This window comes from Abramis brama (genome assembly GCF_963993115.1).
Source record: "Abramis brama genome assembly, chromosome: 8".
Classification (NCBI taxonomy): domain Eukaryota; kingdom Metazoa; phylum Chordata; class Actinopteri; order Cypriniformes; family Leuciscidae; genus Abramis; species Abramis brama.
This window is the reverse complement of record NC_139970.1, coordinates 26,478,048-26,504,076: the sequence shown is the minus strand read 5'-3', so window position 1 is coordinate 26,504,076 and position 26,029 is coordinate 26,478,048. Positions and strand designations below refer to the sequence as shown.

At 37.4% G+C, this 26,029-nt stretch overlaps 1 protein-coding gene across 2 annotated transcripts; it reads right to left on the bottom strand.

Moving 5' to 3' along the window:
* Positions 1-524: 524 nt before the first annotated feature.
* On the bottom strand, positions 525-22,418 carry hecw2a (HECT, C2 and WW domain containing E3 ubiquitin protein ligase 2a). 2 transcript variants are annotated; one of them, XM_084123470.1, is made up of 29 exons: positions 19,473-22,418; positions 18,052-18,159; positions 17,722-17,816; positions 16,121-16,190; positions 15,836-16,005; positions 15,523-15,665; positions 14,894-14,994; positions 14,045-14,802; positions 12,709-13,036; positions 12,497-12,595; positions 12,161-12,311; positions 11,850-11,953; positions 11,580-11,704; positions 10,381-10,566; positions 9,960-10,103; positions 8,931-9,015; positions 8,744-8,840; positions 8,512-8,595; positions 7,719-7,807; positions 7,326-7,446; positions 6,162-6,275; positions 5,745-5,897; positions 5,522-5,620; positions 5,241-5,370; positions 4,104-4,250; positions 3,911-4,025; positions 3,695-3,780; positions 3,115-3,227; positions 525-2,995 (listed from the first exon to the last, which is right to left on the bottom strand). In XM_084123470.1, the coding sequence occupies exons 1-29, from the start codon at positions 19,777-19,779 to the stop codon at positions 2,884-2,886; spliced, it is 4,434 nt and encodes a 1,477-aa protein (XP_083979596.1). In that variant the 5' UTR covers positions 19,780-22,418; the 3' UTR covers positions 525-2,883. The 2 variants fall into 2 exon arrangements, with proteins under 2 accessions (XP_083979596.1, XP_083979597.1); XM_084123471.1 differs by having other exon boundaries at positions 9,969-10,103.
* Between the last annotated feature and the right edge of the window lie 3,611 nt (positions 22,419-26,029).

Below are 26,029 nucleotides of genomic sequence, written 5' to 3'. Positions count from 1 at the left end.
TGCTAGATAATTATGTCAATTTTAAAATAAGTAGGGAAAATTAAATATTCGATAGGCTACTGATAAATAAAAATAAAACGCGTAGCCTATGTATCCAATATCGTGTCTATACATCATGTATTCTTAAAATAAGGTTGTTTTAAATAATGATTTAGGCTATATATATATATATATATATATGTATTTATTTATTTATATATATATATTTTTTTTTTAAAGTAATTATTCTTCCTTTCATTTAAGTGTTCAGTGTTTGCTTATCTGTTTTGCAGCTTATAATACTGTCATCAAATGTGAAATGCAGAGGAGCTGGAACTTTGCAGGTCTGCTTTGAATCTCTTGTCCCTAGTAGACAACTGAACTGAAGTAGGCAACTGGACTTTAGTCCATGGGAATGCAAACTCAGTGAGTAAGCTGACAGGTGGAGTTTGATTGGCCAAGCAGAAAGATAAAATGTAAATCATGGCTCTAACAACACTACAAAGACAAACACAAAAGAGTCCAGACACGACAGCACTCAAATCTACTGGTACATTCAGTGCAAAATATAATTTAAACACAGGACAAGACTGACTGACATACATATATTACAGCTATATACAAAAATGGACACATCATGGAACGCATGCAGGTTCACATTTTCACCAACTGTTTTCAAGTGATGGCTCTTTCATCAGCATCATATTACACGATCAGTGACCCACAAGGTTTACATAACAGCTGATGTATGAAAAGTATGGAAGTGACATTTTCTATTTTCTCATTTATTTATTTCCCCAATCCCATCCCATCCCATCCCATCCCTTATTAACAGCAACTTCTCATGCAAATTCAGATAATCTGGACTTGTTGTTTCACTAATTCCAGCATGCAATATCAAGCTATGACACAACGCCATCTAAGGGTCAAACTCAGGTACTGCTTCTTCGACCCTGCATGCAGTATTTTATCCAAAGATCAATTACATAGAGAAAGGAGCTGTTTTAAGACAAATCCATATCCAAGGATCTGAACTTTGGCTAGATCTGCATTTGTGTGGTGTGAATGCGTGATTTCCATGTATTGCTGAGTGTGTGTGTGTGTGTGTGTGTGTGTGTGTGTGTGTGTGTGTGTGTGTGAGGGCTTGTGGAGGGACCACAGACGGAAACGACATGTCTGTAAACGAGGGGTGCAACTTGTCACCCAAAAATGAGGAACTTTTCATCCATTATTTACGTTTAGCTTCTATCTGTAGTTACATTAAATGGAAATTCCTGCACTGAGATTCCTCCATGTCATATTTCCAAAACACTTCATACCACGTGTGCAAGGGTGACACAGTTTGGCTTGCTACTCCCTACATGCTAAAACGTGTTTTTTCTTTTTCTTTCACTTTTCTTTTCTTTTTCCATAGCAGAAGAAACTTGTTAATCTGTTTTTACTGGTTTAACCACTGGAGCCCTGGTTTTAAATGACTCCAGTGGACTGCACACATCACCATGATATTAACTACAGCCAACTATACATTTTAATAAAGATGATTTCAAGGCCACTTTTTGTGTCTGTCACCACAGTTTAGAACAATAGGTCTCCTTATGATTAACTCTAAGAACAAATCTACCATTCCTGATACACAAATATCTGTTGCACACATTGCACATGGTGATCAGTGTTTATACATTCATAGTTTTTTTTTTTTTTTTGTAACATTTGCGGGTTGCATAAAAGGTTGAGAGGTGGATTTAAAAAGAATTGTGCATTATATAAAGTACTGAGTGTTGGTGTTTGCTAGTTAACCAGCGACCAAAGTGAATTACTACATTTAAAGTCCCCTGGAACAGTCTGGTGATAAATGTCTTGCTCAAGGGCACAAGAGGTGATAGAGGAACTCTAGTTCATGGGTCATTCTTTTCAGGGTTTGAACCTAGGACGTTCAGGTTGCTATTCTACAACCACTACATATGGTGCAAGGATCTCTATAAGAGAGGGTGCATGCTGTTTTGTTTTCATGGGTTCATTCTCTTAAAAGATGGCAAAAAGAATGAGTTTTCAGAACTGCAGCCAAGATCAATGTCATTTAGACCATTCAAAACAAAGAACGCCAACCATAAGTCAAACCTCTGAAACCAAAAAATTCCTTTTTAACTGACATTATCTTTCCATGACAAAGACCTGCATCAAAAATCAACACAGCTTTGTTCCTTTAAACCCTATAGATATAGTTTTGACTTTTAAAAAAGCAGCTCAGTCAAGAACAAAAGGCAAAGACCTAAAACCCAGATCAAAATGTACTGGTCTAAACCAATCTGAAGGCCAAAACTAGATAACAAAGATTCCAGCTCTGATTTCTGTGAATGTGTAAAGGCCCAGGTATACTTCATTTAACGCGTTCTGCTCCGTCTTCAGAGCCTTTCAATGTATACTCCTTTGGCCGCGAGTGCAAAAAGACACATTTGGCGGGTGCGCGCTATCTAGTCGACTTTGTTTTCAAGCGCTCAACTCGCACATGCGCTGTTGTACGCACACCGTCCGCGTGGACACTAAAATTGGGCTGCACGCGGACAGTGTGCGCGGACGTTTGCGGACCCTCCTGATGATGAAAATTACGTTATGCGAACTGTTGCAAAACGCGGACGGCCGAAGTATACTTTGGGCTTAAGTCTCTTTGCGTGAAGAATTGATTGCAGTTATCACAGGCTTTGAGTTCATACACTATAGAGCAGGAGTTGGCACATGCCCAATGAGTCATTTGATGGCATATATTCCAGTTCCATAGACTTTGTCAAAAAAAATTATGTAAGTGTCCGGTGACCAAGGTCGTAGTGAAGAGTGAGGGATGAAAATAAAGTCTGTATGGTGAGCCAAAAAAAAAAACATCAGTAGCACTTTTGCTGTAATGGGAGCTCACTCCAGACCAAAGGTGCTGGTCTCCTCCACAGCAGTGAGCATCTTCTCGTAGAGCATGGAGAAAGAGGGGTAGGGAGGGAGATCCAGGCGGTTAAAGCAGGTGTGAGCCCTTTACAAACATATAAAGACAACATGGCATTAGCTGATTGAACATCGGTGTGGGATAACGTATAACGGTCACAGTAAGATGTGTGTGTCAGGCACTAAACATAAAAAGCTCAGAAATACCGTGGGAGGGAGGTCACTTTGCCCCATTTCTCCACACAGAATCGACGTGGGCCGTTACTGCCCCGCAGGGAGGCAAAGCCCTCATAGGGAACGCTGGAAGTGCCTGTAACAAACTGGAGGAAAGCAGAGCACATTTTGACTTGGCTAATTTCACTGATCTACCAGGAGAAGAGCTTTGGTTTAAATGGGAGCTCAGATAAGAATGACAGTTTTAGAGGTTTTGTTTTACATTGAGCTCATTAAGTGCAATTTGTATCAGTTCATGCATTCCCTGGGAGTCAAACCCCCAGCTTTGCTGTTGATAGCGACATGCTCTACTCTTTGAGCTACATTAGCTTCATGAGGTAATGTTTTTGAAAGTCTCTTGCTCAGTATTGAACAGCATTTACTTGATGTAGAATTTTTTCTTCAACAGTCACTTTTGATCAATTTAATGCATCCTTGCTGAATAAAAGTATTCATCTCTTATATAAAAATACTTTCTTAATACATCATTTCTTATCTAAAAAAAAAATGACTGACACCAAATTTTTGAATGGTAGTGGATCTGACCCATGGTGATAGTGAGATCTGAGTGTACCTGAAGGAGTCGTAGTCTCTGTTCGTTATTGAAACGCTCCACTGCTGCCCAGAACCATCGAATCACTATGTGGTTGTCATGATAACCTTCAAAGGCAGAGATGAGAAAAAAAAGTCACATTATGATATCCCGCTGTAACATTTTTACACATTCTGTCTGTGATATTCTTGCCTGAATGTGTGAAACAACACCTGAATCTTTTTCAGTAAAAAATACCTCCTCTGTATTCTGTATTGCTTCTCCAGTCGGATAAATCAATCTCCGCTGTTCCAGCAATGACCAGCTCCAGCTCTCGGGCATCAAACACTGAGACGAGTCGGACGTCCACCACCTGCACAATCACATGGTCTCAGATCAACGGAGTTAAACTAGAAGTCATTAATCTTGAAAGATTCAGACGACATCATACCTCATAGAATCCTCGCACAAGACTCTCGGTCTGCTGGGCCACACCTCTCTCAATCCTCCACTTCACCATGCGTTCAATGTACTCTTTCTTGTTCTTGTCTGACACAGCAATGCCAGACCCACCCGGCTTTAGCTCACGCTCTGTAATCTGACATAAAGAATCCTCCAGTTCACTCCAAGTTTATACAACTTTACAATGAATAGGCTAACTAACTAAAATAGATTTTGCATTTCTGATTTACATTTCTGGTTGCTAGGGTGTTGCTAGCGTTGTTTGGGTGATTGTTATGGCGTTGCTAAGGTGTTCTGAGCTGTTGCTAGGACGTTTGCTCATCCAAATACCCCACTCTCATGTGTTTATGATGTTCAGATGCAGATATTTTTAGGAATAATATTAGAACTAATAACAACGATGCTTGCCTTAGCAAACACCGCTAACAGTGGACCAGTGTGGTTATTAGAAATAATGGCCTTTAGAAATGTTGCTTTGAGATGAACTGAAATAAATAAATAAAAAGTTGTATTACTAGTTAGTAACTGTACTAAAATTACTAAAACTGAAATAAAAATAAAGCTAAATAGAAACAATTATTTTTTTTAAATGACAATAGCACATACAATTACTAAAACTTAAATGAAAGCTGAAAATATAAAAATAAAAATGCAAAAAATATTATGATTAATAATAATTAATATTAATCAATTAAAAAACACTATAATAGTATAAAAATAACATTGTTGATGATAGGTTACTCTTGCTAGGATTTAGGACTTTTCTAGATGCAGAATAGTGATCAAATATTTACCATCAAATATTGAGAGATCAGCTAAATCCCATTTTAGCACTCTAAATATACTGATGCCAAACACACACACACACACACACACACACACACACGTTGTGTTGGGTGTTCTCATGTTTTATGGGGACACTCCATAGACATAATCATTTTTGTAATGTACAAACTGTATATTCTATCCCCTAACCCTAAACACCACAGAAAACTTTCTGCATTTTAACATTTTCAAAACATGTCACTTAGTGTGATTTATAATCTGTTTTCCTCTTGGGGACCAAAAAATGTAGGGTTTACCTGAACCACACAAACACACACAAACAAACATGAGCCATTCGGACCTGTCCAAACACTTCCTCATTGACAGTAAAGGTGAGGTCCAGCATATCCTCAATGTCATTGTCTTTCATCCACTGCAGACTCTGATGAAACTCCTCATCCAGAAACTCTAGATCGCTCAAATCACATGGGCTACAAAGAGAAATACATTACATATAATGTGACAGAATTATACAACAATTATACAAAGTCTGGAGTAGTTCAATCAAGAAAAAGAGAAAGCTGTGATACAGTTCATGAAGCAAATATGAATCATCCTCCTGTGCTCAATGTGAAGACTCACATGCGAAGAAGGCCTTTGTAGAAGGGTCGGGTGAAGAACGCATCCAACAGGTACTGATGAATTAGAGCAAGACCAAGAATGCGTCCGCTGAACCGGAACCTAAGAAACACAACATAAGTCTAAAAATGCCCTTTGGACATTGATTGAGAATGAAATCTATCTATCTATCCATCCATCCATCCATCCATCCATCCATCCATCCATCCATCCATCGGCTGATTACCACTCATGATGGTTGTCCACAAAGGCTGACATGGGACTGATCTGCACAGTGTAAGTGTCATTAGCTGAGTATTCAAATAGTCCATAGTATGGGTTAAACAGCTCTCGGGAAACCAGGAAGAAGAACTCTCTGGATGGACCACTATAGTCCAATCTGAAAAAGAAAAAAACATGTATATTTAATACACTAATCATTTCAAATCAATGCACACATATATGTAATAATACAGTGATGTGGTTTAAAGTACAAAATGTAAAATGATAGAACTAAAGGGGCATCTTCATTTGAAGTAAGTTTGCCATTTACAATGAGATGAAAACACTTGTTGTAATGTAGAGATTTCACATGATCTCAATAATATACAGGTCAAATTAATTAGAAACATATTTCACTTTGATAGAAAATATGTATACCAACCCTTCTTCTCCAACAAAGCTGACATAAAGCCTGCTTCTCTGGAGGTCTTTGCGGGAATAGCACATGATCTGATTGAAAGCGTCTTCCAGCAGGTGATCTCTTCTAATTATTAACCTAGACAGTGATGGAAACCATATCAGGACACAAAGATTCTAGAGAAGGACAGATGAACATAATCATAACAAAAGTGCCTCCATATTTTGTATTAGTGCTGACAAATTCAAGTGAGTTTTAAAATATACAATTTTTATTTCTTGGTAGAAGGTTTTACTTATTTTAAATATTACCCAGCTAACAAAAATATGTTCTAAGAATGTTTTCCTAACGTTCCCATTAAGTTATAAAAAGGTCATTTTTGAACATTCTCTGAACATTTAAAACATCCTTTTTTTTTTTACATATAAAGTAGTTTGGAAACATTACAATTTTAAATGTTTTTGAAAGAAGTCTCTTATGCTCATCAAGGCTACATTTATTTAATAAAAAAATACAGTAAAAACAGTAATATTGTAAAATAACTATTTTCTATTTGAATATATTTCAAAAAGAAATTTATTCCTAATTCCTGTAATGCAAAGCTGAATTTTCAGCAGCATCACTCAGTGTCACATCATCCATCAGAAATCATTCAAATATGCTGATTTGTTGCTCAAGAAACATTTATTATTATTATTATTATTATTATTATTATTATTATTATTACCAATGCTGAAAACAGTTGTGCTGCTTAACATTCTGAAGGATCCTGTGACACTGATGACTAATGATGCTGAAATAAATTACATTTATTTATTATACATTTTAAATTGTAATAATATTTCACAAGATTCCTTTTTTTACTGTATTTTTGATTAATAAATGCAGCCTTGGTGAACATAAGAGATTTATTTGAAAAACATTTTGACAGGTACTGTATTTTAAAACCCTTTCTCTTGGTTATGCAAACATTAAGGGAACATTCCATTTCATCATTTTGCAAGCATTATATAAACATTTCAGATTGTTAATTAGACAGGATTTGAATGCTTTCAACCAACCACTGAACTGCACACACAAGATTAGAGATAGAATAAGAAGTGAACATTAGCTGCTTGTTGAATAGAAGAGAGAATAGTAGAGAATTATCTCTATTTCCTCAATTTTTTTTTTAAAGATGGAACTTACTTCACTTTTCCCGGCCCCTGCCCGTAGCCCTTGGTCTCCAATTTGCGGTAGAAGTTTCTTAGTTTGGCCTCAAAATCACGCTTGTAGGGTGCAGGGGCTCGAGCATTGGCCCGTGGAGTTCCTATGAGCAAGAGAAGATGTGAATAACTGGAACGAAAGCTGAGATGAAACTTGGCAAATCTAGTATCCACAATGCAAGGCTCTTCCAACATTTAAAAGCATATATTATAACCAGAATAACATAACATGCGTGATCAGGTAAACATTCAAATTAGTCCACAGGGTCTTCCACTTCTCATTATTTAGTCTTGTAATGGAGGACACAAGGCAGGAAAAAGGGGGGGAAAGGAAATAATTTATTTAGATGCGAGTCCAGGTCATGTGACCTCTCACCAGGGGAGCTCTGTGGGGAGGCATGACAGTAGCTGGAGAGCAGTAAGGCATTGGGCGGCACATACGACATCACTTCCTCTTCAAACAGGCTGCAAGGAGAGAGGGCCAGGTAACAGGTATGTGTATTCTAACCTGAGCTAGGTGTACAAAGTCAGGCCATCATAAAATATGTACACCGCTTTTTTTTTCCAACATATACACTACCATTCAAAAGTTTGGGGTCTGAACATATGTTTAATATTTTTGAAATCAAGGCTCACCAAGGAAGCATTTAAATCAAAAATACAGTACATAACAAAAAATTATATTACAATTTAAAATCACAGTTTTCTATTTGAATGCATTCCTGTGATGCAGAGCTTAATTTCCAGAATTACTCCAGTCTTCAGTGTCACATGATCCTTCAGAAATCATTCTAATATGCTGATTTGGTGCTCAAGAAACATTTCTTACTATTATCAATGTTGAAAATAATTTTGCTGCTTAATATTTTTGTGGAAACTATGATACTTTTTTCCAGGATTCTCTTATGAATAGAAAGATCAAAAGAACAGCATTTATTTTAAATAGAAATCTTCCGTAACAATATAACTTAAGTGTCTTTTCTGTAACTTTTGATCAATTTAAGGCATCTTTGTGGAATAAGTATTACTTTCTTTTTTAAAATATCATACTATTTTTTGAATGGTAGTGTACATACACACTCAAATGCATGCGTATCTCAGGCAAAGGGAAACAGGCAGGCACACGGTTAGCTGTAATTAAACATGTTGCAAAAGGTGCACACACTAACCTGAGCAACATAACCAGGTCTGCATCACTAGACAGACGGGTCAACCCAGCTGGCCCCTCATTGCGGATGAATTGGACCTTCTCTCTGAACCAACCATAAAACATATGAAAAACTTTTAGCATTTAGCTATTGTAGCATGAAAATTATAAATAACTACAGCACAATCTCTCAAAGGTGCAGTACCAAATTCTTGCCATCTGTGGATGAAACATAAAACTGCAGAAATATGTACCTAAGGGAGTGGTTTCTCACGAGCTCTGGCTGCCTTTCTTGCAGAATCTCAAAAATGTTGGGTTGTCGCAGAAAAGCGACAATCTTCTCATTATAAGCTGTAAAAACACAGATGTGTATTGTGTCTGTACTCATGTGATGATATGTCAGTGTGTGCACACTGTGTAAACGTGAGCGCACCCACTCACCCACAGGCACCATGTCCTGGTACTGACTGTTTCTTGATGACCGGCCCTGGACAGGAGGACTTGGAGAGCGAGAGTCATCTGCTACCTGAAACATCAGAGGAGGTTTCACAATTTCATAGTGTATTTTCCTAATGACAGTGCCCCCATTTGAGTTTATTAGATGTAAGAAAACAATGGATAGCACATTAAAAACACGTGCAGGAGCAATGAGATGGGCAGAGATACCCAGTGCGAATGGAGAAAAATAGAAACAACGCAACTGACAAAATGACAAAACATTCTTTTCTTTATCTCTTTATTTTACTCTATCGTTCAAAAGTTTGGGTTTGGGAATGTTTTTGAAAGACGTATCTTATGCTCACCAAGTCTGTATTTATTTGATCAAAAGCACAGTAAAACAGTAATATTGCTAAATATTTTCTATTTTAATATATTTTTAAACATTTTCCTGTGATGGCAAAGCTGAATTTTCTGCAGTCAATACTCCAGTCTTAAGTGAAATTAGAAATCAGAAATTATTTCAATATGCTGATTTGGTGCTCAAGAAAGATTCCTTATTATTATCATTGTAGGAACCAGTTGTGCTGCTTAATATTTTTGTAGAAACTGTGTGGAAACCTTTTTTTTCTAATGCATCTGTCACAATCATGTTCTGTTTTGCGTTTCTGTTGGTGACTTTTTCTGTTTGCTCTTTGCATGTTCTCCTGATTTTCTCGTTTGCCACCTTGGTCACTCATTAGTTAATCATTGTCCAGCTGTTCCTGTTTAGTTCCCTCATATATACTCCCTATTCTGTTCAGCCCTTTGTTGGTTATTGTCTAGGGTTATGTGTCATATTTCTCCTGTTTTTCAGTAAAGTCTATTTGAAGTGTTCTTAGTCATTCGTATTCCTTATTCCTCGACAAAACGTGACAGCGTCCTAGCTTAATAATAGTATGCATTTATTTTTAAAGAAAAAGTCATACTGATCCCAAACTTTTGAATGGAAGTGTATGTGGTTAGTGCACAATGTATTACTGAAATATGTACCATATTTACCTCTCCTGCACTGTGGCTTCGTTGGCGGGACAGGTGCTGTCGGTGAACCAGCAGGCCGCTGGACCGGGAGTTCTGTAAGGGCAGCCGCGGGTCAATAAATGTTGTGGCACGACAGTTATGATCCACAAAGAAGGCCTGTGATGCATAAACACATAAACAGGCTTTGAGCAAACAGCTGTCCATGAAACATACAAAACTAATGGGCCCTTAAGAATAAATAAGACAAGCATCTGTTCATTGTTTCCTGTCAGAAACACTAATTGGGCATCAAGAAGACAACCAGACAGTCCTACATGAACATACTAACTCAGATTTCAGTTTCTGTCTGTACAGTTTGTTCTGTCACACTACTCTTATGCAAGTCTAAGACAGAACAAAAGCACAATTACAGAAGGAGAAATCACACACACACCTTTCCAGTTTGGTCATGTTTCATCTCCCAGCCCCGTGGAAGCTCCAGCTGCTTGTTGGAGAACAGATTGAGGAAGTTTACCAGGTCCCGGTTGTGCTGGTACCGCTCAAAGTGTTGGGCGTCCCGTCGAACTTTACTGATCATGTGCTTCAGACACGTGTTACTAGTGAACATGCGATAGGCACTCTGAAAGGGAAATGAAGAGATCAAATCAGGAAATGTGTCAAAATTATTGCACGCCTCTCTGAATATTTCATTCTGATTGGATACTTGACCATCATCTGTCGCAAAATACCACTGCTAATTTCATAGCAATATAGAATAGCAAATTGGCAACATTTTGCGACTCAAAACACAGCTACTGAATACAGTAGAAATGATCTGAGAGGACTTCTGTATTTGAAAATAAACAGTGAGCATAAAACCTTTGCTAGATGTCTAGAAGCTCAGGAGTCCCCATTTAAAGCAATAAGATGAAAACATTGCTCAGAAAAACTATTTAAGAGACACAAAGACATGGGTGAGACAGATCTTGAAACAGAGGAAGACATTTTACAATGTAGCTAAATATGTTTGCTAACTAGTCCCGAAAAAATGTACTTGGTTTACACATTAATAATAATAATAATAATAATATAAATTAAAATTGTAATAGTGCTGCAGCATCCGTCTTGTTGCTAAGCAGTGTTATGTTCTAATAGACTATTTTGCTTGGCACAAGCTTTAAGCAAATCTACAAGTAAGATCATCATTAAGATAATTTCAATTCAAAATTAAATATTTCATGTCCATGTATTTATTTGGTAAGTAGCCATGTAATAAGCTGGATAATGTCGAGTTCATCGTCATTACTTAAAAAAAAAAGGTTTTGCACTTGGGTTTGTTTTGTAGAGAGCAACGCATTTGACACAGGAAAGAAAAAATATATATTGAGGCCAAAAATTAAGAATTTGCTCCAATGACTTATTATTATTTTATTCAATCGTTTTAGTTAACTATAGTTACTAATTAATTCCCTCTGTTTAATTTAGTTATATCTAAAATGAGTGAATATTTGGCCACAATCTTGTTTTTTTCCCCACATGTAATGTGCAGGGCTCTGTAGTTTTGTAATAACGCCCGGCTATACATTATCAATGTCTTAGTTTCAGGTGTGCGTGTAAGCACTGATATCTGTGTCTCTGTGTGCTTTAGCTCACAGGATTAGAATGCAGAACAGAGAAGAAGTCTGGACTGGAGAGGAACTTTGCACCAGGAGACTGAAGCAGCAAAGCCAGACGAGACCGTGAGCTGGCTTGACCCATAAAGCCGTCCCGCCGGTATTCTACATGAGAACAGACACATCAACAGACTGAACAACAACCTCTCATTCTGCCCAGCCTCAGTCATTTTACATTCATCTCAGCATAGCATTCATTCACTTTCCCAGACACTATCATCTGTAGTTCTTACTTTGATTGACAGCTTACCAGAGATGGAGTGAGACAGCAGGTCTGTTTCTTCAGGAGGAGGATCATCCACTCTCGGTTCCTCAGACCTTTCATTGGTCATTGTCCTACGAATACTCTGATACCTGCCAGAAATAAAATACAGCAATCACTTTTTCGGTAATGCATTAACCCTTCTACTGTATAGTGTATACACCTTTCATATTCCAGGGTCAGTTTTGATCCAGTGGAACGTGAGCTTATAAAACAGTTTTGAATGTGCAAAATTGTTATCATTTAAATTGTTATATTTCTTCTTATTATTATTTTTTTCAATATTCATGAGCTCTAACCTGCGGTTGAGTTGCTCCATCTGCTGTATGGAGCTGGAGCGGGTCAGACCCTGTGGGGCAGGTGGGCCAGTGGGTCTCTGCCACGTGGTGGTGCGGTTCACATGATCCACAAAGAAGATACGGCCATGGCTGTCAATACGAGCCTCCCAGTCTGAGAAAAGAAAGGTGGGAAATGAGAATGGAGAGTAGGATGTGAAGGTGCCTGATTGAGTCATCAAGCCTAAATGACATAATTTGGCGAAATTGTCAATTCAAACAAACACACATAAGCAAAGTATCTACAGACACAACAGAAAAAGCACATGCGAAAGTACAGAAACACATACACACACTCACTGGGAGGTAAGGGCTCGTCCACACGCTGGTATCTGTGGACGTCTTGTCGTACAGATGGCAGGGAACTAACACGCTGGTCTCCGTTTATCTGAGGGACACCTGCGCAACATTTTACATACAGAATCAGGATGTATTTCCAAACTCATATTTGATTCATTTTCCATTTAAAATTAATTGTCAAGTGAAGGCCAGCTCAATGATTCTGTGAATACCTGATTCTGATTCAGTCTCGGTAACGAAGGTCTCAGAATCCCCAGATTCTCCGTCACCTGATGGCATTAACTCCTCCTCTTCCTCGTCCTCCTGTGACACACCTGCTGTTGCCTCCAGGCTCCACCTTCTGGACATTGTGTCCTCGGTCACATCTTCACATTCCTCCTCCTCGTTGGCTGATGGTTCTGGTTTTGGAGCGTCCCTCACTTGCTCATTAGTTGGGTGGGTTTCTTCAGCAGTCTCAGCAACTTCATAAGTTGTGGGTGGATCATCTGAAAGATCTTCTCCCCCTGGGTCAATGGCTGCTTCTGCCCCCTGTTCTGCCTCCTATAAAGATCAAGTTCATAGAGAAATATAAACTTCACCTCTCTGCTTTTATTAGCATCAAACATTTCAGGTCTAGTGCAAGAGCCAGTTGGATTGATGATGTGACACTCATTATTTTCCCCTACCTATTAATTTAATCATAAATACATACAATGTAATACAATACAATAATACAATGTACAATACAAAGCAGTTCATAGATTTCTATTCATATGATTTTTAATTTTTTAATTTAGATTTTTAGGGCATGTATAAAAAATATCAGATATTAAACAGTCCTGAAATCATAAAACAATGCTCATTTATCAAAAATAAATACTCCTTAATAGAATGACATTTCTGAAAAGCAAACTATATTATGGAGTTTGTCACAATCTTTTATTATTATTTCTTAAAAGTCATGTGGTGCCACCAACATAGAGAAAAACGCTGAAAAAAAAAATTAGGGAATTTGTCCTTTTTATGACAAGGCAAGTGGAGCAACTTGTGGAGCAATTTATAAGATATATTTTAAAATACACATTCATGGCGTAAATAAATATGTTATTTTATCTTGAGCATGATTACAGAGCATGACAGTTGTGGAGTCTTTAAACTGATTTTTTTTTTTTCTTGAACATAGTATAAGTGTTTCAACATGAACACAAAGACTACACTTCTAACAACAAGTGCAATTTTATTATTATTTATACACTATCATAGTATGTATTTATTTAATTTTTATATTTTCAGTATTCATTTTAAGTTTAGTTTGTTTTAGTAATTTGTTATGTGCTTTTGGCATTTTTATTAGTTTTTTTATGTTTATAATTTGATTTGTTTCAGTTTTAGTAATTTTAAATTTCATCTATTTATATTTCATATTTTATCAATTTATATTTTATTTTTGAATGAAGACAATTTTATTAGTTTTAATTAACAATGACAACACTGTTTTAAACTAGATTTGTAAAAGATCTGGACACTCTTATACTGTATGTCATTGACCCACTTAAATCTTCAACTGACCTGAGAAGCAGATGTAGGGACCGGGCAGCAGTCAGATGCCATAGAAGAAATATCAACTTCAGTTGCCAGCTCTTCACTGGGTGCCAGTCCCTCTTCCTCCTCCTCTGCCTCCACTTCCTCTTCCTCTTGCCTCTCCATCAAACTGGCAGTTTCCACCTCAGGGGCGACTGAACTCGGCATGACCTCAGGCTCAGGAGGCACCTCTGCTCCTATATTCAGAGTCTCTATTTCAGACTCCAGCCCAGCCTCTTCTGGAGGTTCCTCTACAGATCCTTCACGTGCAGGTTGTGTAATCGGTGGTTTTGGAGGTGTTTGTTGAGTCCTTGAAACACCATTAAATGTTGGATGTGTGACTTCCGTAACAGCGGACCTCTCTTCATCTTCATCAGAGTCAATGTGCAGCATAGCACTGAGGCGTGTGTGTGTGGGAAAGCTGGATCGCAGTTTGGGAGAAGCTGCTCCAAAAGGCCTATCGCCCGGGCCCTTAGGGGCCTCAATGGAATCAAGCTGCTCACTGAAGGAACCCTGGAGCAGGTCTGGAGAAGAAGGGGCCTCATCATCTAGGGTGGCTCCATACATTTCGGTGTCTGGGGAAGGTATGCTGCTGCCTTCCCCATTTCTATGGGAACCCAGGGAGCCGGTGGGCGAAGGGCCTGCTGATGGGACCTGGAGAGGACGGGGCAGCTCTTCATCATCTGAAGGGGTTCCAGGAGCTCCATTGAGGGCTGTTGCCCCCAGAATCGTCTCATGGGAAACATCTATGAGAGGTGGGTACAAGTTATTTCAAAACCATTTGAAATTAGTAGCTATAAGCTGAGCCAGACCAAATGTGTTTGTATGTGATCTCACCATCTTGGCCTATAGATGTGATATCCACTTTAAAGTGCATTTGACCGCTCACATGATCAGTGGGCAAACGACGGCATAGAGAGAAGCTCAGTGATTGGTTCCTGTAGCCATATAAACATGTATTAATTGACACACATACACAACCATTCAAAAGTTTGGGGTCAGTAAGATTTGTTTAATGTTTTTGAAAGAAGTCTCTTGTGCTCACTAAGGCTGCATTTATTTGATCAAAAATACAGTACAAAAGTAATAAAATAGTAGAAAATATGTAATGAAAAGTAATGAAATATTATTACAATTTGAAATAGCTGTTTTCTGTATTGTTATATTTTAATATATAATTTAATATGAATTTTCAGCATCATTACTCCAGTCTTCAGTGTCACATGATCCTTCAGAAATCATTCTAATATGCTGATTTGGTGCTCAAGAAATTAATTTATTTTTATTATCAACGTTGAAAACAGTTATTTATTTGAAAGATAAATCTTTTGTAACATTATTAATGGCTTTACTGTCACTATTTATTACAGTAATCTTACTAACCCCAAAGTATTGAACGGTAGTGTATTACTGATCACACACTGTGGTGTGGTGACGATCAGATGAGACATTGCCATGACACTCACCCTGATGCATGTCTCTCCAGCAGCATCTGCACCGGAATGTTCAACTGACCCAGGAAGCGTTTAATAATTGGTCGACTTTTAGCAAACTTGTCTTTAATCTCAATCACTAATACGTCTGTCATAAGAGCCACAAAAGTGTGTTTCTACATGGAAAAGCAAAGAGAGAATTGGAAAACAAACACATCATCAACTGTTTCAGTTCATGACTGTGAACATGTCTGTATTTTCACAGTCTGCATTAGAGAATCTGTGCTTCAAGCGTGCGTGTGTGTGTGGGGGGGTGTGGGTGTGTGTGTGTGTGTGTGTGTGTCACCTCTCCATTCCACACAGGATTAGTAGTGTTAGTTGTAATGCCAGATCGTCTCTCTTGGCCATGATGGGAAAAGGTCGGAAAGCAACTTCTCTTGCCTGGATGAATGCTCATCTTCAAATAAGGGTCTGGGTTAAAAAACATCCCCTTCTTCAGCCCCACAGCCCGGATATCTAAAAACAAACAACAGTCTAATCAGTAATAAAAAAACGCACGGATAAATCTATGGATTAGGATAACGTCACAAGTCATTGACATTTAGTTGAATCCTCTTTGTCTCTTACACACCTGATAGGGTAAAGCTGACCAATTTTCGACTGCTCTCTGAAGCTTGTTGTCCTTCATCTTGACCGTCGACCTAGAACATATCGTCGACATAATATGAGTGGCTACAGACACCTAGCCTTCTTCTGAACATAGACTTACAGTGATAAATAATAAGTATCTTAATATTTTAATATTCATAATTTCTCACTGTGGTCATCCTCCTCAGGTTACTTGACACAGAAAACAGGAATACAATGTAATTATCTGGCTCAAGTGTGTTTCAATAGAGTTGAAACTCTACAGGAAGGCAGGTGTCGAGGAGAGAGCTCCCATATGTACATGACCGATTCCTCTACATCCATCCAACGACATGATAAATGGCCTGCACTTATGGGAACTGAGAAATATCCGACCTCCAAACATACATGATGTGAGGCTGCAGTCAAATAGCCATTCAGCACTTAGCACCTCATAGACTGTGTAACCTTTACCAATCATAGTCTGACCTGTAGTGAACAAGACAGCTACAGTATTAGCCTACTGTTTATAATATCATCTGCTAGCAAACATGTTCAATATTCCACAGATATTGTGAGCCAGTAAAAACAGTATAATTACGACAATTGTTTCTGAATTATAAAAACAGTGAAAAATATATGTTTGAAATAAAAAACTACGAAATACACTATAACATTTAAAAGCTTGGGATCGGCAAGATTTTAGAATATGCTCACCTCGGCTGCATTTATTTGATCAAAATAACATATAAAAACACTAAAAATAACTAACTATACTAACTAATATATTAGCGCCAGCACTAACGGGCATTCTGCAGTTTTGTCACTTTAAATGCTCCAGCTCTTTAAAGCAGGATGGATTCTGATTGGCTGTCTTGTTTTTATAATTTATTAGTTGGAAAAAATAGTTTTGAAAGTGATTCCAACAATATTGTTACCATTATCGTTATAATTGTGGTGTGGACTATTCTTTTATATTTAAAATGATTTTTAGAACGATATCTTTATCATTTTCGCTATAGTTATTGTCCTTGGTGTGAATGGGCCTTAAAAATAGTAATATTGTGAAACTCTTTTCTATTGTAATTTAAAAAAAAAATAGATTCTTTGATGAATATAAAGTTCAAAAGAAGAGCATTTATTAAAAATAAAAATATTTTGTATCATTATAAATACATTTTCTATCATTTTGATCAATTTAGTGCATCATTGTTGAATAAAGTATTCATTTCTTTAAAAAAATAAAATCTTACTGACCCAAACATTTGAATAGTAATGTTCCATGCTGTGCTCACGTCATGTGTATAATGGTATAATGCATTGTATAATGCAAATTATCTATGTAAAACCACAGCACATTGTGTTGTTTACCTCATCCCCCAATGCAATGTGCTTGACCTTTCATTTAATGAATCACCAGAAGTGTTTTATTATATCTTGTATGATTTATTATTTGATCAGACTAACAACTGTTTTACACTAAACTGGATTGAAAAGCCAAGCACTTTACCACACCATGCGTTTTTGTGAGCTATAATGCTGTCTATTTACATAGGAATAATATCGGCTGTTGACACACACACGCACGCACGCACACACACTGACCGAGGCTCTGGGGTTCTTGACTGTGATGCAGGGAGTTGTGGCTCTCAGCGCACCACTGACTCCATGGTAGTATTTAAAACAGATCCTTGTCTCAGCTAGAAGAGATAACCATAAGAGTGCCAGCATAACAAATCTGCCCAGCATATTTGTAGAGTCAGCATGATAATTTATAACAAAAAGAAAATTACATTTCATATTTATAACCGTAGGAATTTCTAACATGTCTGAGCATCAAGAATGTAAAACAAGTGCATGCCATTACAAAAGTATGTATCTCTACTTTTGTCTAACCTCCTGGTCCATTTTATAACATCAAGTTGTGTCACTCACCTTCAAGGAAGTACGACCCTGCTTCCAGCCTCCAGACAATCTGACCACACTGTGTACCGTTAACCCCACGGTTCTTGCAGTCCCACATGTTTGATGGACAGGTCTCATCTGAAAAAAGTTTCCAACAGTTTATAGAATCTGTTTTGGGCATTTGTAGGTGGCAAATGGGTGGCACAGACAGGAGGTAGAATAAACCAAATTAGCAGAACAGTGCCCCACAAGGATGACAAGTTTTACAAGAAGAAAAGAATCTACAGTGGCTCTGTAAATTACATTGCACAGCATTAGTCATCTACTAATGAACAAGTGGGAGAGAATACATTGAGGCCATTACTGAATGTTTGCTTAGTCGTTGAAACCTAGAGCCCCCTAGAGATAAGACCCTTGTGCAGGTAATGAAGTTTTGCTGGCCTTCAAGTCGATGGTTAGTGGCTTTGTGCCCAGATGTATCGCTTTGCTCCGGTCTCATATTTTTACATGACAGTGAGAATTGTGATCTTAGTGTTTGAGGATGAGGACTGAAGGGCACAGAGGATGATTGGATCTGTCTGCCATCATCTAGTAAACATACCTAACAGCATGTCTGGTAGAGTCCTGCTGTTTTTAATTTAAAGTATACTTGTACTATATTGTGTTTCTCTGTAGTCTGTACTTTTGTGAGCAATTTTTAAACTTTGTATCACCATAACAAAGTTATTAAAGGGTTGTTCACCCAAAAATGAAATTTCTGTCATTAATTACTGACCCTCATGTCGTTCCAAACCCGTAAGACCTTTGTTCATCTTCGAAACACAAATTAAGATATTTTTGCCTTCTGACCTCCACATAGACTGCAGCGTTATCACCTTCATAACCTTAATGTTAGTGACGAGAATACTTTTTGTGCAGAATTTTATTTTGATTATTTAAAAATTTACTTAATAATTTTTATTACCTGGTTCCCAGTATGTGTGCTGGCCTGACAAAACATCACTGGCGGTGTTGTTTGTCGCCCCTTTTGAGTTATGTGGCATCATGTGTTGTTAACATCTTTAAATATGTGGCTTTTGAGTGTCACCCTCATGTGCATGATAAAAGGACCCCAAATCTTGTTTTGAAAACCATCTGCATGTTACAAGATGTCGTCTCCTTTTGAGACTACAAACCCACAGCTTGGCACATTATCACTAGCATCAAAAATAAATATATAAAAACTGATAAATTCATGACTAAATAAAATGAGGACTTAGATATCTAAACATGACACAATTTATTTAAATTCATACAACATGACTAGATTAAATCGATTCAATCTCATTTGAAAACTATTAGTTAATTGCACATAAAAGTTATTTTATTTGTGTAAGGTAGAGCAAACAGACTGGTTTAAAACCCAGAACTACTGGAATTTAGATGCTAGTCACAATAACACCAAGCCTTACCTATGTGGTACAGGCCAATCCAGTCTGTGGCATCCACCTCTTCCTTGATATCCCATGAGATGACCAAGTTCTGGCCCCGGCCCATAGTGAACTCTAAAGTAGAAGCTGTGAGTGAGGATCGCCCTTGAGAACTGACCAGGTCTGTATCACTGTTGGCTCTGAGGAGTCCAACTCCAGCCTGTTCGGCCCCGCCACGCTCGGCTAAGCTCCGAAGGTTGTCCGGGCTGAGTGTGTGCCGCACATTTGGGCTCCGTCTACGACCTGCAGACTCCCGTGTGGCCAGGTGATCCCGCCCCTGAGGCGCCATGCCTGACGCCGGGTTGGAGCGGGGCCTGGACGGGAGAACTGCTGTGGCGAGAGAGGGGCGAATGGTGGCAACTGTGTGGAAGCACGTCTATGGACTGGGGATTTGAGGAAAAGGCCGGAATGATCGAGAACCTTGACCTGAATCCTGGATCAGACCTGGCCTGAACTGTAATTGTCTGGACATATAGGTCAAGGACCAGATAGGAACTCTTCTGGCCTGTCGTCTGTTAGAGCACTTGGCTATGATAATGGCTATTGACCTTAACGATTTGAGAATAAGGTGTTTAATTAATCTTTAATTAATCTAAAAGAGCTCAGTTATTTCAATTGATTGGCCAATGGGTTCCAGCTAGCAAACACAATCCTCCTCGGCTTCTAAGAGAATATCGTCAGAACAATCTGATATTGTTACCGATAAACACACAATGAAGAAGATGAAAATTATTTTAATTCAAATATCTTAGAGTCTTTAGAAGCTAACAAATAAGTGTGAGGAATAGGAAAGTGATGTGGGAAATGGTAAGGAAAATGACAAAGAGACAGAGAGAGGAACAAAGAAAGAGAAATGTCAGTAAAGAGAAAGTTTTTACAGTCCTACACAGTTTCATATGTACAGTCATTAATATTAAAGACATAAGTTTCATGAACCTTAAGTAAACATAACTTGCTACATTTTGATCACTGAAATGATAACACTTTCAGTTCAGTATTCAGGCCGATTCAGAGAGTCAATTCCAGTGTTATTTTTGTATAATTTATGTATTTATTATTATATATTTATAGTATTTTTAATATTTTTAATTAGCTTATATTTTTATATTTTCAGTTTTCATTTTAGTAATTGTTGTGATTTCTACAACCAAATTTAGGTTCTATATTGCTTTAATTTATCAGCCAATTAACATTTCTAATTTTCTTTTTTTTTTAAATTTAGTTTAAGTTTTTCATCTAATATTTATTTTGTATTTTATTACGGCTTTATTTCAATTAAGTTAACAATAACAGCACAGGTTAATTCAGTGAAGGATTTGTCAAAATTCCAGTAACACCTGAATTCAACAGAACCAGTTCATAGGAGTCATTTGTTCATAAACTGAAGTTTGAATTGATGTGTTCCCCATACAACGATATAACTCGCTTATTAACTACCATAGTACGATGCACCCATGAAGACACTAACCAAATAATGGTCTAGACACCATGCAGTTTTTAATTTTTTATTAAAGTGTGCCCCACAAATACACTCTCTTATGATCATTTGACAGGTCTTCAGTTCCAAAGGCACCTCCAGTAAAAATAGGACCAGTGGGAGGATTAGTGGATGTCATTTCTTTGCACTCAGCAGCATCTTTGGTTTTTTAAAACATTCCAGCTCAGCCATCCTCCTTATACCTCATAAATCACTGACATGGGCAATTGGGAAAATGTATGTCATAAAACTTTTCCAGATTTCAAAATAGTGTTAGTAAAAAGACTAATAAAATTGATGAAAGGAGTTTCTTTTTAGCATTATAATGTATCTATTGTAGAAACTAAATAATATATATCTGCTGGTTATACAAACATTCAAACTCCACACTCTCTAACATCTAATGTGAACTTATTTATTCACCAATTCTGACCGAACATGAAGAATTCCAAAAGTATCCCACAAATAATGTGGATCACTGCATTGTGCGTGCAATACGTGCAGTGGCCGTTTGCCACATTTTGAATTAGAAGTCTTACACTGCAGAATGACAATGTATTGCATGTCTGAAAAATGCTTGAGCGAGCGTGCATGTGTGTATGAGCGAATTACAGGAGGTGATGTCAGCACAGAGAGTTTCTGCAGTGTTTGCATGCGGATGACACCTAATCTTACAGTCCATTAAATAGTAAATGAGGTCTGTGTTCACCTATGCATGAATGCAGTGTTTGCTATCACTACAGGAACCCCTCTGTGCACTATAGTGGAGGTTACTGCAGTCTTTGCTACTTGACATAACGGGCACCTTGGGGAGCTGGCACAGAGAATGGCACAGGAGCGTTACTGTTCCACTCTCTATATTACAAACACATTCACACACACAAGCATGCAACTGCACACTACTGCCAGTGTAACAGACCTTGTCTTGCATCTTGCAAGCATTTAAGGCACAATTCATTACTGAACAGAAGTCTGTTCGGGCTCATCACTTAAGTCCCAGCTTCTTCTGGAAAGATTGATAAACATTTTCTTCTATGGATCAGTAGTTTTTAACAAATACCTATTATGTATTATTACAAAGGCTTTTTTATTTTTTTATTTCATTTTTTCAAGTGGTTTCTTGCAACTGGTTGCGGGGAATAAAAAGCAATGAACTAAAGGGGTCTCTCTCATTTGTCACAGATAATGTTCAAATACAGTCAAACATTCACTCTGCCACCTCCTGCATCTGAAAATGTGATGCAGCATTGTGAATGTAGAATGACAGGGGGAGTACTGCAGCATCAGTAATAAAGATATCAAAATCAGCAAGCAAATTATGCAGCTGCTTTCAGAGGGTTTACTTTTTAAGGGATATCTATAGGTTTTTTTTTCTCGTTTTTTTCACACATATTCTTGTACAAGTACTCCAGCACATTTAGCTATATGCCAATTATGTAAGATGTTTTTAAATATAGCATATATATATATATATATATATATATATATATATATATATATATATATATATATATATATATATATATATATATATATGTATATATATATATAACTGACCCAAATATAACAACATAATAACCCAAATATACCGCCGACGGTACGCCTGTCGCCTGATAGCCTACTGATCTCAAAAGAAAAATCGAGATCGGCGTTCTGTTGCTATGGTTACCTCCTCACGCGACCGCGAATTCAGTTAGGGTATATTTGCTATAAAGACACACTTACTTGAATCACTTTTAAAGCAACTAAAAATCTGATTGAAACCTAGCCTATATGCTGTTTAATTTTATGCAAAAAGAACACGTTTTAAGACAATTGCACTGGATCAGGGAAGGAGGAATTTCCGTGTCTTATAACGTTACCTGGATCGTCCATCCAATTTCATTGTAAGTTACCAATCTCATCTGTTTATTTATCGATGTAAATTTGAACATTGGTCTAGCTACTGTACGCTGTCGAAAAAAGTGTAATAAATAGGCTAAATGAAATAAATAGCCTAATGTGTAGGCTAATATATTTGTATTACTCAGCAGAAGTGTGTATTACGTCATTTGAGTTCTGTGCGATACAACATATTTAACGTTATCACATAAAGGTGTTATTATCATGAATTAATCTGCAGGTGAAGCCCAACGCGCACACAAGCTCCACAGAGCCGTGACTGTTTCCTCACGACGGCATGCAGCGCTATCGGATAACACGGGGAATTCCCTTCGTCATGTATTCACACATCATGATCTGCAGATATTCAGCAATGCTGCATTAACGCAACCGCTCATCAGCAGATATGTATTTCTAAACCACCGATTCATCCCCGCTAATGCACCTTTATTACATCTAGAAATATATTTCCGCGCTAAAATGCGTGATATGCAAAATAAACTCAATCACAAGATGCAGTGGTGCGTTAGAACTGCTGAATCATAAAACATTTTCTGTTAAAATGTCGGTTGCATAGCCTACAGCATGCATCAAAACACCGTACATGGTTGTGTAACCGCGTACCTGCGCATCAACGCGATGTGTCCATGGAAACGCCAACATAATCCGAGGCGCGAAGGCGAGTAATGTGCGTTAATAATACTATTTTATAGCTATTTTCTCAGATTCGCCTTGACAGCGAGGCGTCGATCCATTCAGGGCCTCTTCATCCAATGAAGCGAGATTTTGTCGCTTTCCCGAACCAGGAATCACGACTGAGGGGACAGTTCCCTTCTGCACAGGTTGACAGATGAGCTATACCATCCTGGATAACAGCCCGATCTATCTGATCCTGAAGATCTGTGTAATTAGGCTATAGCAGAAAACGGCGTTCGGTTTCCCTGTGGTCGTGACCACCTGGCTCGGTCCGTCTTCAGCGCATGCAGCGGTGGTAATAAAGCAGTTATAAGGCGCTCCAGAGCTGGAGGCAGTGATAGTGGCGAATACATCTGTCCTGCAGACACACAGGAGCTCTGGGACAAATAACAGGCTAAAGGTTACAACCGTCTTCAGATTACATTTGTATGGATTGATCAATCCAGACCTTATGCAGTTAGTCTGAAGAATAATGCAGATGTAAAAGAATTGTGCTTGTGTGTATGTGTCTATCCCAGGAAAAAGAATATTTATATATCTAACACACACACACACACACACACACACACACACACACACACACACACACACACACACACACATAACACATTTAATGCATACACATTAAAGAAACAAACTTAAATAAAAAATACTTACTTTCAAACATGTTCTTTTTTCTGTGTAAGACTGTAGCTCTGCATCAGGCATTTAAGATTTCAATTACACTTTGCAATAGGGTTCAACTGGTTAATGCATGCAATAACAATAATATTTTGAATTGTACTGAATTGAATGAATACTAATATTACTATAATGCACATTAGTTAATTGTAAATGCATTCTGAATAAACATTTAACAATGAACAATAGTATTTATTAACATTAACAAAGATTAATAAATGGTAATTATTACAATTTGTTTGCATTAATAATGCTAATAATTTTTTTTCAAATATGCATTCCTTAAACGTTGGACAAAACTCATGAAAATATGTTCTGTCAGGGTTGAAACCTCTGGTATGGAGCATTAGAGACACATTTTCATTCCATAAATCTTCTGTTGGATGTAGCACACTTGACTCTGCTCTGTTGAGGACAGCATTTGTATTCATATCCTGTGCTTTATTCTGAACACTCAAAGACCCTCTCACTTGATCTCACTCCAAACTCGTGTGTTCACATTAATTCTGTGCCGTAAATGAGCTGTATGGGCCAAATGATTTACGTATTTATGAATGGAGAGGTGGACCGTTCAGTGAAGCGGAACGGTGCATCAGATATTAGAAGACATTGTGATTAAATAATTATCTGTCTTTCAACTGAGATGAAAGAAAACTTCAACCTCTCTGTCAAAACAGTCAAATGGTGTTTTGGCAGCTACAGTTGCCAAATCTCAGCAGGACTAACAGCCATCTGTTTGGCTGAGGAAAAAATGCAAAATATCAGTAAATGTGACTAATTAGCAGGAATTAAAAGGGCACTGGCAATAAGGGATTTTTTTTAGGAATTACTAACACTCACCTTTTAAAGGGACTGAAGAAGAGAAAAAGAGATGCAATTTTTTATATCCAGGGCACTCTTTGAGAGTGTCAAGCTAAATAAATAAATAATACAATTAAAATTAAAAAAATTTTTAGGTACATTTAAATAAAAATGTAAAAAGACAACTATATAATATAAATAAATTAAAGAATAATAATTTAAACAATGTAAACAATTACAACATTGCTGTACATCACATCTTCATAGCATGCATCGTATTCTTTATATTACTTCAGAGTATGAAGGGACACAAACTGCCAGCCCACTCTAATATGCAAAACACCATGCTCAAAGACAAAGGGTTGTAAACTTTTGTTTGGCTCGAGGTCATGGTGCAAAGGACCCTATAGGTTGATTTTACTCCGAACTATCCCTTTAAATGACTCTTTTCCATAGCTTCATTTACTTTCACTTTACATTTTACCCATGTATGCTTGATTGTGTGTATGTGTTTTAGATTAGTAATGCGTTTACGATTTAGTTAAATAAAACTTTTGTGCACATTTCACATGAGTTTTTATTCTGGTCCCTGCTTTTAAAATCAATGTCCCTTTAACGATGCGAAGCTACATGCTTAGAAAGAGTTATTTTCTGTGGCCATGAAAAATATCCTTTCTGAGAGTCGATAGACGATCAATACTGAGTGTTCGCTGGACAAACAGATTGATTGTTGTAATATTTATTCAGCTACATCAAGATAATTTGATTAACTGATCCAAATATTTATAATTAATTCTTACAAGTTATTTAACAAGTTTATTAATTATTCATGTTTCCCTTTTGAGCTAATTTGCGACACAATAAATAAATTGGTCTATATGACTCATATGTGGCTTAAAAAAAAAAAACTGATCACAACCACACACACAATGTTCAATAAACTTGAGAGCCAACTCTCCGTAAACAATTTTATTGGAACTGCAGTAGTGCTCAAATTGCACGT

What these genes read in the sequence shown, in the direction of transcription:
- hecw2a (XM_084123470.1), bottom strand. Translation starts at nt 19,779, where the DNA reads ATGGCGCCTCAGGGGCGGGATCACCTGGCCACACGGGAGTCTGCAGGT. An exon ending in ATGGAGCAACTCAACCGCAG is followed by an intron (nt 11,954 to 12,160) that starts GTTAGAGCTCAT and finishes TATTTCTGGCAG; the next exon opens with GTATCAGAGTATTCGTAGGA. An exon ending in AAAGTGACCTCCCTCCCACG is followed by an intron (nt 2,996 to 3,114) that starts GTATTTCTGAGC and finishes ATGTTTGTAAAG; the next exon opens with GGCTCACACCTGCTTTAACC.